General features: G+C 36.7%; 1 protein-coding gene across 2 annotated transcripts in view; it reads left to right on the top strand.

Annotated features, from left to right (window-relative positions):
• ncoa6 (nuclear receptor coactivator 6) overlaps nt 1-13,490 on the top strand; it is a 67,199-nt gene that overhangs the window by 37,180 nt on the left and 16,529 nt on the right. For both annotated transcript variants that reach the window (XM_062978814.1, XM_062978813.1), the window contains exons 7-11: nt 667-792; nt 1,698-2,513; nt 3,615-3,761; nt 4,234-5,353; nt 10,774-10,895. In XM_062978814.1, the coding sequence (XP_062834884.1) occupies nt 667-792; nt 1,698-2,513; nt 3,615-3,761; nt 4,234-5,353; nt 10,774-10,895 (2,331 nt within the window). The remainder of the gene's footprint in view (nt 1-666; nt 793-1,697; nt 2,514-3,614; nt 3,762-4,233; nt 5,354-10,773; nt 10,896-13,490) is intronic.

Here is a 13,490-nt window from a genome sequence, read left to right as displayed (position 1 = left end):
AGAATTGTGAAATGAGCAATAGTTTTTTCAGTGGTATTAAAGCTTGCCTTGCCAGTCCACTTTTCCTGTAACATGTTTGGTATTGAGAGATGCTAGGGCATTTCTGAAGGGATAATTTAACCTGAAAAAATGTACATGAGAAAATATGACCGGCACCCCAAATCAAGAATGTGGAAACATGCTGAAAAGGTTTCATAAAATAGTGATAACTATTAGACTGGAAGCATGTTAAGTACAGGGTATCATATATAAGTAAATTGGAGAAAATATGGGAAATGGGAAAATATTTAATGGATGATAGAAAAGATATTCAATGGGTAGATTGAATGACTTGTTGGGATTTTGTAGGCAGTTCTACATAGTTTATTTAGTATGTATGAGAATATGATGTTATTTCAAAAGTGTGGGACATACAGTTAGCAGTCAGACTAGATTACATAGTGGTTTGAGATTCATTTAAGGCTTAAAACAGATGCAGAGAGTATCATGGATTTTTGTGGAATTTCAGATTTGTATTGTAATATGCAGCAACTTGTTCTTCTATTACAAAGGGGGTTGGGGAAAATTAACTTGATCAAGTGTCTTGGTTAAGATATCTACATCTCAGTGTTGATGAATAAACTGAACTACATCTTCACATAATGAAAAATATGATTGCATTTCTAGGTTTAATACGAATAAACAATCCTGCAGCTGTCATGATGCAGCAGAGTGGGAATGTGTCATCAATGATGACAAGTACAGCTACCACTGAACTGCAGCCCAGAACACCTCGTCCAGCATCTCAATCAGGTAGTAAACTAATTGCAATTGTAACTAAAACTAATCCTAATATCACTGGTTTCTCCTTGGATAATTGTGTCTGAAGATGAGTATATCAATGTGACTTTTCCTCATCTACATCTGGGCTTGGATGTAGAAGTGCCTTCTGTAAGTGGTATGGTAGGCATGCCAAGGTCTTTCAGATACCCAGAGGAAACGTTTTAGGCATAGATGGTGGTAGTAGAAAGGAAGGAGGCAGAAAAGCTCCATTGCTTGAATGGATTTCTAGTCAGGATCCAATCTAAAATACATTTCCCACTATTTCCAATGTGTTGGGCTATTCCACCAATCAAGGTACCAAGGACAGGGATGATGGAAGATCCAGTATAATACATCTCAGTAGCATTTGTTTTAGCCATTATGGTTTAATGCATTTACCAAATATGTTATAGAATTACCCCTATAACTGTGGATCCAATATAGGCGGTTTCATTTATCTATGGTTTCACTTATTCACATAGGGTCTAATGTACAAGCTACATCATGTTTCCTCTATCTCCATTATTTGTTCCACTGAAAATAGTAGGGTGTGCTCTTACTCACAATTTGAGGTATACAAGCAAAGTCCTGGAATGTATCCCATGTGGAACTAGAGTCTGTACTGTATTTGTTTTTCCCCAGTAACGAGCCTCCACTTGACTATCTTGCCATCAGCCATCTGAAATTTTGTGTGTGTGTGTGTGTGTGTGTGTGTGTGTGTGAGAGAGAGAGAGAGAGAGAGAGAGAGAGAGAGAGAATATGATGGCTTCTCTGAAAACTAGACTAATTGTGCTAATATGTTTTTCTGTTTCTTGTAGAAGGTCAGCTGTAGGCCAACTGTAGGTTATATATCTTTTTCTCGGCATTTACTTTAATTTTTTGTTTTGCATTCGTAGATGGAATGGATCCACTCTTGTCAGGGCTAACTATTCAACAGCAGAACCATCCACCTGGATCTGTAGTGCCTCAGCTCCATTCAGTACAGCAAGTTCCTGTTAACAGGCAAATAAACCCAGCCAGTTTCCAGCAAATGCAAGCACAGCAGCACCAGCAGCAGCCACGGCCTCCTCAGCAGCAGCAGACACAACAGGGGATTCGCCCATCATTTACAGCCCCAGCTCAGGTTCCAGTTCCTTCTGGTTGGAACCAGGTGGCTGCTGGAACAGTCCAGCCTCCTCCATCCCAAGGAAACATGGGTACATTGACAGTTAACCAGGGGTGGAAAAAGGCCCCTTTACCTGGACAAATGCAGCAACAACTTCAAGCCAGGCCATCTTTAGCAACTGTACAAACCCCCTCCCACCCTCCACCTCCATATCCTTTTGGAAGCCAACAAGCTCCTCAGGCACACACAAACTTTCCTCAGATGAACAATTCTGGGCAGTTTACTGCTCCTCAGATGAAGAATCTTCAGGGAGGGCCCTCACGGGTCCCTACACCATTACAACAGCCCCACCTGACCAACAAGTCCCCTGCCTCCTCTCCCTCCTCCTTTCAGCAGGGCTCTCCTGCATCTTCCCCCACTGTTAACCAAGTACAGCAACAAATGGGACCAAGACCCACCCAGAATAATAACCTCCCCCAAGGGTTTCAGCAGCCTGTAAATTCTCCTAGCCGTAATCCTATGGTGCAGCAAGGAAATGTACCTTCTAATTTTATGGTGATGCAACAGCAAAACCAGGGTCCGCAGGGTTTACATCCGGGGCTAGGTGGTAAGTAAAGTTTTTAATAAAAATGCTTTTACCTAGTTTTTATGTCAGACTGATATATTGTATTACCTGTTTAATTAATGACTATATTTCTTCAATTATAGACTCACTTTTTTCCTATATAAACATCTCTAAAAATGGGGTGCACCTTAGAAATGCAGGTGTATCTTATGTAATTTTCTTAGTTTTGGAAGTACTGAACTTAGGAGTGTCTTACAATTGATGGCGTCTTATAATTGAAGAAATATGGTACATAACTTTTATGCGAATTCTCATAACTTATGTAACTTCAAAGCATTAACATATTAGATTGTATATGGCTCAGGATTTCTAATGTGAGCTGTGTATGTTCTGTACATATGCTATTTTTGTAAAAACACAGATTTACAATAAATTCTTCATTTCACCTAAACCTTGAGACAAAACACCATATATTTATCTTAATGTATATTTCCAATAGGCACCTGACCAGTCCTTGATTAAAATCTTCCAATGAGTGATGTTCCACAATGTCCATATCTACTTGTTCGGTTTCTGAAATGATTGTGTTTGTTGCTGTTTCTTGTTATAGCTCCTCTGTTGTAACCAGTTTGCGTTGTATCTTAAATTGATATGACCTAGTTAATTATTTCTTTCATAGTGAGTACTGTTGTCAAGACTCCTGATAATCTTTTTCATCTGAGCTCTGCCTAATTCACTTTTCCTTGTATGACTTGCCCCCCAGATGCATTATCCTTTTAGCATTTCTATAAATTTTTATTTTCCATTTTTAAGTAGTTTGTTAATTTTATATCTTCCATTTCTCCCAATAGATTCACAATTTGTTAAAGCAGAATATCATTAAAATGGATAATACAAAAGTTAAAGCAGTTGAACAAATACTATATTAAAACATTAATTTAAAATGGATATTTAAAAATCATTAAAATATAAAATATAAGATGAAAATTGACTATAACACATCTCAATTTAAAGGTCTTCTGCAGTAGACTTCTGTTAAAAGTCAAAGGCTGGGGTAAACAGAAAGATCTTCACCTAATAAACATAGTCTTTATTACCATGATAGTGTGATCAATCATTAAAATGCCTATTTTTTATGTTTAGGAATGCCCAAACGTCTGCCACCTGGTTTTCCTTCAGGACAGACAAATCAGAATTTCATGCAAAGTCAGGTGCCTTCTACAGCACCAGGGACACCTGCAAGTACTGGAGCACCCCAACTACAGACGAGTCAAAGTGCACAACACACAGGTCTGTTGTATTTTGATGGATTACTACTCTATTTTGTAAATTGCAGTATTTGGCCATATAATAGAATGTTTGGCATGAGTACTAGCAGTAGCAGTGGTAATTTCAGTATACATACAATTTAAACAAATTGCTGTTTTAAGTGATGTAGAATTGTTGATCTCAAAAGTTTGTTAATTTTTCAGGAAGGAAAGTGCAGAAAATTCCACTTGTCCATTCACTTATTACATCTTCATTCTGAATGTTCTGATCATCTATGATAGTTAGAAGTTTTGTCAGGACTATTTTAGAATGTTTGCTACTTCATACTTATTCTGACATACTTGTAGAACTTGCTATCAGATGTATTGGAATTTGAAAATAATCGTGAAGATGAAAATGTTTTTTTTCCCTCTCAACCAGTTTATTAGTTTACGTGCATTATCACTTTACTGTAATTTTCCATTTTCTAACTTGACCTGTATCGATTTTTAAGGCGGCCAAGGAAATGGTCTTTCACAGAATCAGATGCAAGTGCAACATGGTCCTTCAAATATGATGCAGAGCAATTTAATGGGACTCCATGGGAATATGAACAACCAGCAGGCAGGCAACAGTGGCGTTCCACAGGTCAACATGGGAAGCATGCAGGGCCAGCCTTCCCAAGGACCACAGTCTCAGTTGATGGGGATGCACCAACCGATAGTATCTACCCAAGGACAGATGGTGAACATTCAACCTCAGGGATCTCTAAATCCTCAAAACCAGATGATACTGTCTCGAGCTCAGCTCATGCCACAGAGCCAGATGATGGTCGCTCCTCAAAATCAAAATCTTGGTCCAACACAGCAAAGGATGACTCCGCCCAAACAGATGCTTCCCCAGCAAGGCCAGCAGATGATGGCTGCACATAATCAGATGATGGGACCCCAAGGCCAGGTATTGCTACAGCAAAATTCAATGATGGAGCAGATGATGACCAATCAGATGCAAGGAAATAAACAGCAGTTTGGTGCTCAAAACCAGTCCAATGTTATGACGGGGCCAGCTCAGATCATGAGAGGACCAACTCCCAATATGCAAGGAAACATGGTGCAATTCACAGGACAGATGATGACTCAGCAAGGCCCTGTGAATGGCAATCCTTCTCAGGTTATGGGGATTCAAGGACAAGTTCTGCGACCCACGGGACCGACCCCTCACATGTCGCAGCAGCTGGGTGATGCCACCACTACAACCAACAGTGATGTGAATTTGTCACAAATGCTACCTGATGTTTCCATGCAACAAGGAAACATGGTGCCTCCACACTTGCAAGGGATGCAGGGAAACACCAGTACATCAGGGAGCCATTTTGCTGGACATGGGATGGCTTTCAGTGCCCCTTTTAGTACAGCCCAAAATGGAAATCAGATTTCCTGTGGACAAAATCCAGCCTTTCCTGTCAATAAAGATGTCACGCTAACAAGCCCATTGTTGGTAAACTTGCTGCAAAGTGATATATCTGCAGGGCATTTTGGTGTGAACAACAAACAGAATAATCAAAATGTCAATAAACCTAAGAAGAAAAAGCCTCCAAGGAAGAAGAAAAATAACCAGCAAGTAGAACAAATTAAGTAGGTTTTGTTTGTTTTTTCCCCTACACAGTATAATTTTTAAAAACTTTTTTACTATTTACTTAAGAAATTATTCTAAAGTTATAAAGCAGTGGCAGTTTTGTAATTTGACACATTCAGTAATAAAAATAAGATTAATGACTCTTTTGTCTCAGTTAGATGTTAAGTCAGTACATAAAATTCTGCCATTTTCCCAATTTAAAAACACATCCATAGGGTTGATGTAGATGGTATACACGAATAGCAACACAAATTCCAAGAAAGGATGCAAGACAAATTATTCCCTCTTTTTATTACTGGGTGTTTTATTACATTGTGTTATTAACAAGACATAATAATGACTACTGTAGGCATTTATACAATACAGTTTTATCACACTTTCTTGGATTCCTTAAGTCCACCCCTCCACCTCCCACTGCATGTTCACATATGGCTTGCATTTTTCTTTGTTTACCAGGATTTTGCTGCAGATCATAGTGTAAATTTGTGTTGATAACATCTAATTTCCTTTCTGCTTGAGCTTTAAGAAATTGCTAGCCAGATCAAAATTCCTGAAAGCCATAATATCAATGAGAAGAGAGCAGGGTAAGACGCATAGAGTCCTGCTGATTATGCGAGGATATCTGGAGATACAATGATGAAACAAATAACTGTTTCCCTGTTAAGATATAAAAAAACAAAATGCCTAAGCTGTAACCAAATGATAAAGCTTTTGTTTCACTGTGGATTTTATACATCCTCCTTATGTCCAGTAATGGATTTTTCACATATTGCAAATAATAAATTATAATGATCAAATCAGAGAAAGTATTCCTGTATAAAGACTGATTTCACATTAACATATTCATTGCATAGTCATTTATTGAGCTTGTTTTTCTAACATTCTTTTTTGTGGAGAAATACTTTATGTTAAGGTTCAGGATTGCTCCATTCGCTTAGCACAAAGAATTATGTGAACCAGACTTTACACAATGAGCCTAATTTCTATATTTCTCTTCCTTCTTAGGATAAAGACTTAGTTTTATGTCAGTTTTATAACAGTGGTCAAGTAAAATGTTTGTCCATTTCCAAAGAAATTTGAGTTATTACTTGAATTTATTGAAATGGAATCATGCAAAACATACTTGAATAAAATATGTAATACATTTTTGGTTGAAAAATATATCTAATAATATATATTTACCCAAATTATTTTTTTATCTAATTAGATATTAGTTTATCTAATAATATAATGATTTGCTTTGTGCTTTTGCCATTACTGAGTATGTTACAAGATAAAATAAGTTGTTAAAATATATAATAGTAAAATGTAGTTTGCTTTCTGTTACAGAAACATGATAGAAAAACTTTTCTTCCAATATTATAAAAGTTTAAAATGCATTTTTCAACATAAATATAATCAGAATGGGAAACAAGTTGAAGAGCCCTTCAACACTCATGTGTCTTCTGGGTTCTCAATTAAGTATTGCATGATTGCTAACAGAACAATCCAATTCTTGAAGCAAACAAATCTCTGCTTCAATTAAATACTGAGTTAGATCCAGACTAAGTTATTTGCATTTTGACGCATTAAAATCAATATGAAGAGTTAGTAATGAATAACATATCACATTGAACACATTGATGTAGTGTTCACATTGAAGCAAAGGGAAATATCCCAGGGGGGAAAGAAGCAGAAGATTGCTATATGTACTTTTACTACACATTTGTCTCACAGACTCTGTCAACCATTCAATTGGCATGCAGCTTATAGTCAGTTCTCTTCTGTGAGCACTAATGAAGAGGGCGACAAGATTTGAGAGTGACCCAAACACGTGAGCAAAACCTGATCACTTATAATATTGGTACTTTGTTCTTACTTCAATTTATACACTTCATCCCAAATTTGGAATCTCTTGGCAGTGATTTTGATAGTGGCAGGAAAAAAAGTTGTGCAGTTTGGAGGCTTTGTATTGAATGTTTTAAAAATCCAAATATTTCCTCCAAATATTTTTGATATCAACTAACGCTGGCACAAATCTGAATTTGTTATATTAAAGTTTTTACCTAGACAGTTTTATTTTTTTAATTAAACATTATTTTGAAATCGATGTCCAATCTTTCCTTTCAAATGATTCCCAGGGAATCATTAATGCAATTTAGATAAGGAAAAAACTATCAGAACTGCACTGGCATGGGGACAGGTTATGCCTTCTGTTGTGATGAATATCATACAGATACATTTATACCAAAATAAAAGTAAAGAGAGATTTATTGTCGTCCAGTGGTTTTTAGAGGTATGTTTGGACCAGTGTTGTGGAAAGGATTATCCCCGAAACTTCCATGGTGAAATAAAGAGGACTCCCTCCAGAAATCCCTGAAGTTTCCCTGGAGTTTCACACTTTCACACAAAACTCATTCATCTCCAATCAGATGAGACTAGGGACCTCATAAGACGGGCAGGGGGAAAGCAGAGGGAACTGTCCTCCTTCATTCCCTACCATCTTTCCCTGTCTTAGGGGATGGCCTCCCATCCCACATGGTTTCCCGTCCTTTCCCTGTTTCCTCTTCATGTTCTTTAATTAGACATTGGGTAAAACCCAACTCTTCCAAAGGCATGCTGCCGAAACAGAGCCCCACAGGGTCCCACTGAAAGTTGCCCAGCATCATGTGATGGGCTCCATAGGACTCTGTTTTGGCAATGGCGAGAAGATGCAGAGAAGACTGCATCTGATAAGGTCCTAGGAAAATGGGAGAAGGGTTGAGCGAAAAATATACAAGAATTAAAAAGAGGGAATCAGTTGATATTCTATTCTACATGATGATCTATTGTGATTATGGGCAATTGTTCCATTCATGTCTAGTTCTGTATCCTGTCCATATTTTCAATTTGCTTTCGATTCTTTGGCAAAAAAGAAAAAAGGATTGTGCTTCCATGAAACAGGCCACTAAAGCATGGTCCCCAGACCTATGAGACATTTTATTAGCTGTTCTTTCTGCTTCTTAATTTTGGGGAAAGAAAACCAGAAATTCAGTCTCTTCTTAGACTCTGCCTTTCTATCCTTGGCCCTTTGCTATCCTTGTAAGGCCAATGGGTCTTCTCTTATCCTTTGAAACAAAAATGCTAATGGGGTGTTGTGTGGTTTCTGGGCTGTATGGACATGTTCTAGCAACATTTTCTCCTGTCGTTTCACCTGCATCTGTGACTGACATCTTCAGAGGATCTTCAGCCGCAAAGGCAGGCAAAATATCAGGAGAAAATGCTGTTAGAACACGGCCATACACCCCGGAAACCACACAACATCCCAGTAATTCCTGCTGTGAAAGCTTTTGACAATACAAAAATGCAAATCTCAGCAAAATTATTGAACATCTTGGCAAGTCCAGCAATACAGCAAACAAGCATTTTAAAAAAAAAAACAACATTAAACCTACTCAAAATCTTTGTAGTTTTAAGTAAAAAAAAATTATTCTAAATACTAAAAACTCAGAGTAAGGTTAGTATTTCTTTTAAACCATGAATGCATTGGAAATATTTAACTATATTTTGCAATTCTGTCATTGCCTGACATTGCAAAAATATACTTTCAGTGGCAGAATTATTTAGTTAAATGCATACAATCCGGGCAAATTTATGAAACAGTAAAGTTCAAGTTGAGCAGTTGATCCTTGACTTGCCCAGCATTGTATTCTTATTGTGAAAATGGCACGAAGTAGCAACTGGAACCTTTGTTAGTTTTCAAAATCCACCTGCTCAATAGCCATGTGATATAAATAAGGGTGAGTGTTGTGCTGAATATACTTGAGACAAAATCTTCGTGCAGAAAACTTGAAAAAAATGTTCTTGCTTATCTTTATCAAAGAATTGTGTTGCCTCTTAAAACCCTGCTGATTGCTGCAAGAGTTTTACTTTTATCAGATACATGATGAAGAAATACTTGTTCCCAGTAACCTTTAAGGTAATATGATGCAATAAATGAATCTCTTTTGCTGCCTTAGGATTGCTTATCTCTGCTGCAGCAGATTAACATGGTTTGTTATCTAGAATCTTAACCTTGGAACGATAATTTAATTTTTAAATTGTTACATTGGGTAGCTTTGTGTAGGAGTGTCTGGAGAAGTTTGTTCGATTGATTTTCTCACATTGTTGCACAGAATTTAAGGAGGTTGTGTTGCTTTCCCACATTGTTGCACAGAATTTAAGGAGGTTGTGTTGCACTTTGAAGTGGCATCTATATTAGGACCATGGTAAAATTAGGCACTTGTAGATAAGGTGTAATGGGAAAGAGAGTGGTTTTTCTCTGGTAATACGTTATCTCCCACTTTGTCAAATATGACAAACCGACTCGGTTTCTTTTGAGGGCCCTTCTCTTAGTTTTGTTGAGTGGGGCACAGAATTTCTACCTCAAAAGTCCTGCTTTGATGGCAGTATTGATTTTGGCTTTATTCCAGATCAAAATGCTTAATAATGGATAAGGAAGGGTGTCAGAATGAAGAAACAAAGATTCTGTGTCTAAAAATGGTGCTTGAACCATCACTGTGGACAGGAGCATATGCTTTATATATATAAGATTGACATATTGGACATTGCTTCTTAAAGATAACCAGAACTGAGATAATCCTCAGTCACAGACTATAGAAAATTAATGGACAGTACTAGCATGGGTTAAATGCTTTCTAAATTGGTATAATTGTTTCATTGTTGTATGGACGGACACCTTCAAGTTGTTTCTAGCATAGCAAACTTGTCATAGATTTTTCTTGGCCAAATTTGCTGAGTGGCTTTGCCATTGCCTTTTTCTGAGACCTAGAGTGTGACTTGCTTAAGATTACCGAATGGGCTTCCTTGGCCAAGCAGGGATTCAAAATCTGATATCTAGAATTGTAGTCCAATTATCAAACCACTACAACACACTGACTGTCTCAATGTAAGCACTGTTGTCTAGATAAGAAATCCAGAACACACATTCAGTTTTGCTTTTGGTAACCATTATTTTCTTGTCTTCCTATATGAAGAAATGCTTTCCGACAATACCAATACTTCTCATAGATGGGTTTTTATTCTCCCTGTTCCTGTAGATACATTACATGTGAATCTGAAAAATGGAGGGTGCAATCCAAAACACACTTTACAAGAGAAGAAATGCCATTGAACGTGATGGAATTTGCTTCTTTGTAGAATTGTGTCATATCTTATCTTGGTTTAGTCTAAAATGGGATACTTGAACAGGTAATAGGTGTGAGTTGTGAATAACAATGTTTTTGTAGATAGTTACATGATTGATAATAATGTGTCTGGCCAAGAATCTTGCCTATAATAAGTAGCTCACTATGTAAGGGGAAAAAAACTCTGCAAATCATGTTTTTTTCTAAATTGCAAAGATAAATAATTTTAGCAGTTTTAAAAAATGACATTTATTTACACACATTTCTTTCTTTAGTGCTTCAGAACCACGACCAGCGAGCCTCGAAGAAACAGATCAGCCATCGCTGCCAGGAGAGCAAAATGTAAATTTGGATAATATGGGTCATAAGATTTCTGAATTCCCAAACAGACCTCCAGGTGAATAACACATTTTCATGTTGAATGATATTTTCATCAGTATCGTTTATGGTGGTTCAGAGTGATTTCCTTTTGCCATTAATTCTGATCCAAAACATGATCTTCCCGCCATTTCAAGCGCACATTGCTATAGCATACTTTAAAATATAATGCATGTAGTTCATATACACTGCTTTCACTACCTTTCACTGAAGTGTTACTACCCTAGTTCATATATATTTTCCCCTGGTATGTGTCATTGAACATGCACTTGCAACATTATTTAAACTTCTATTTTGTTTTTCATTCTTGTTACATTCTAATGAAATCCAAATTCTACCAGCTTCTCCGACTGAGCATTTCCTCAATGACATACATTTAAAAACAATAGAACTCATCCTTCTTTTCTTTTTTTAATTATCAGATTGCTCTGGCAATCAGTTGTGTTTTATTTGTGACAGGGAAATGGTAAAAAGTATTCAAAAACAATGTGTTGTCAAAGGCTTTCATGGCCGGAATCACTGGGTTGCTATGAATTTTCCAGGCTGTATGATCATGTTCCAGAAGCATTCTCACAACTTCTGAGGATGCCTGCCATAGATATGGATTAAACATCAGGAGAGAATGCTTCTGGAACATGGCCATACAGCCAGGAAAACTCACAGCAACCCATATTCCAAAACATTTTTTATTGTTAAGAAACTGACAAGAAGAATCTTTAAAAAATCAGTTTAAGGCTTATTTTGCACAAAATTTGCACATGGCTAGTTTGCAAAGAATTCAGTATTTTCTGTGCAGGAAATAGGATTTGTTGTGTGGAAAATAATATTTCAACAGAGAAAAATTATTCATGTATAGATGAAATTTATTAATCTACCATGTGTAAATTTTATGCAGAACAAATGCCCAAGTCCAACATTTTGTTTTCAGAAAATGTTTTCTGTGAAGGAATTAACACCTCTGCATTGAGAAATCATTTGCCATGCAGAAAAAGCTGGTTCCTGTATGAACAATCAAGTAGGATTTTGAGGTAGAATATGTCATTAACTCCTAAAAGTATTTGAAAACTGTGTGGTTATCATTCACATTTTAGAATAAAAATGCTGAAATCACACAAAGAAGCTTAGTGAAGAATCACATTCCTAGCATGGTTGACATCCATGCAAATCAGGCCACCAGAACTGATTTGCTGAAGCAAAGAAAGCCTTCTTTTTACTGGTATAAATGTTTAACAGTTAAGAAAATAAAATGTATTAGAGAATAATATGTTACAGTGTTCCCTCACTTTTTGCTGGGGTTTGGTTCCAGGACCACCCGCAATAAGTGAAAATCTGCGAAGTAGGGACACCGTATTTATTTTAATAGTCATACATTATTTTAGCAGTTATACACTATTTTAAGTCTTTATCAACCAATCGTGTGTTGATAAATCGCCCCCTTCTCCTCCCGTTGCCGCTTGGGCTCCTTTTCTTTCCCTTTGGCTTCTCCTTCCTCCCTTCCTTAGGCTGTAAATTGCCATTTTTTATGATTTAGAATAGTCTTTTAGAGTTTATTGAAAAACCGTGAAACAGAGAATCTGCGAAAAGTGAACCACGAATTAGTGAGTGAACAGTGTATTTGCAACAGCAGTCTAAAACAGCAGAGCATTGGGGAGGTAGTTTTCTAAGTCTTAATTCCCTTGTAGGGTACTTCTAAGAAAATTAGCTGCTGACTAAAGCACCAAATATTTCTTCGCATCTTCTATGATCCAACTATGCACATCAGGTGTGCATGTTAAAAAATTATTTCTAAATATCTTCCTTAGGTTAATGCTCTCTCAGGTGTATGATAGTACAATTTGTATTATTTTCTGCATCTCAAATCTTAATTTCAGTTGCTACTCCTCCAGAAACAAGTGACTTATTAATGTATTTAAATATCTGATCTTCCTGTTTTTTTCTTTTCTTTTTTTCACTGTAATAAGTTTTATTTTGTTTTCAAAAGAAAAATAATAATAATAACTCAAATAAACAATACAAAAAGGGGAGAACGAAGGGAAAGAAATGGACCATAAAAGGATATAGTATGTAAGTTACAGAGCCCTGTTAGTTAAATAGCTCTGTACATAAGTCAATCGTATTGTCAGACAAGAACTCATCCTTCTGATTGCACCCAGTCATAAAGCTGGATCTTGTTCTGAAGTTCTTTTAAAGGACTCCACTCTTTGAGGCATTTTATTTTTAATAATAGCTAGTTGCATTCAGGAAATCCACAAGTAAAGCCCAAAAAGCCCCCTCACCTATCACCACTCAAATTCCAATATATATTGGAATATATATATAGAGAGAGAGAGGGCGGGAGTGTGCTTGCCAACAAGGGTCCTAATCTGGGAATGAAGGTGTGTTAACCAGTTTTAGTGTCTGTATTTGTAGTGTTTTTTGCTGAGTATGTATTTTAATTGTTTTGTAACCCACCTTGAGCCATGAGGAGAGGCAGCTAAGAAATAAAATTGTTGTTGTTGTGGTTGTTGTTGTTGTTGTTGTTTCTGGTGCTTCCATTTAGGCATTAGAGTTAACATCAGTTGAGAACTTTTTATTTTCCACTTCACATGTTCCTAGAATATTTTTTATTCTGTTT

This window comes from Anolis carolinensis, chromosome 4, assembly GCF_035594765.1.
Source record: "Anolis carolinensis isolate JA03-04 chromosome 4, rAnoCar3.1.pri, whole genome shotgun sequence".
In the NCBI taxonomy this organism is placed as follows: Eukaryota; Metazoa; Chordata; class Lepidosauria; order Squamata; family Dactyloidae; genus Anolis; species Anolis carolinensis.
This window is presented reverse-complemented; position numbering and strand designations above follow the sequence as displayed.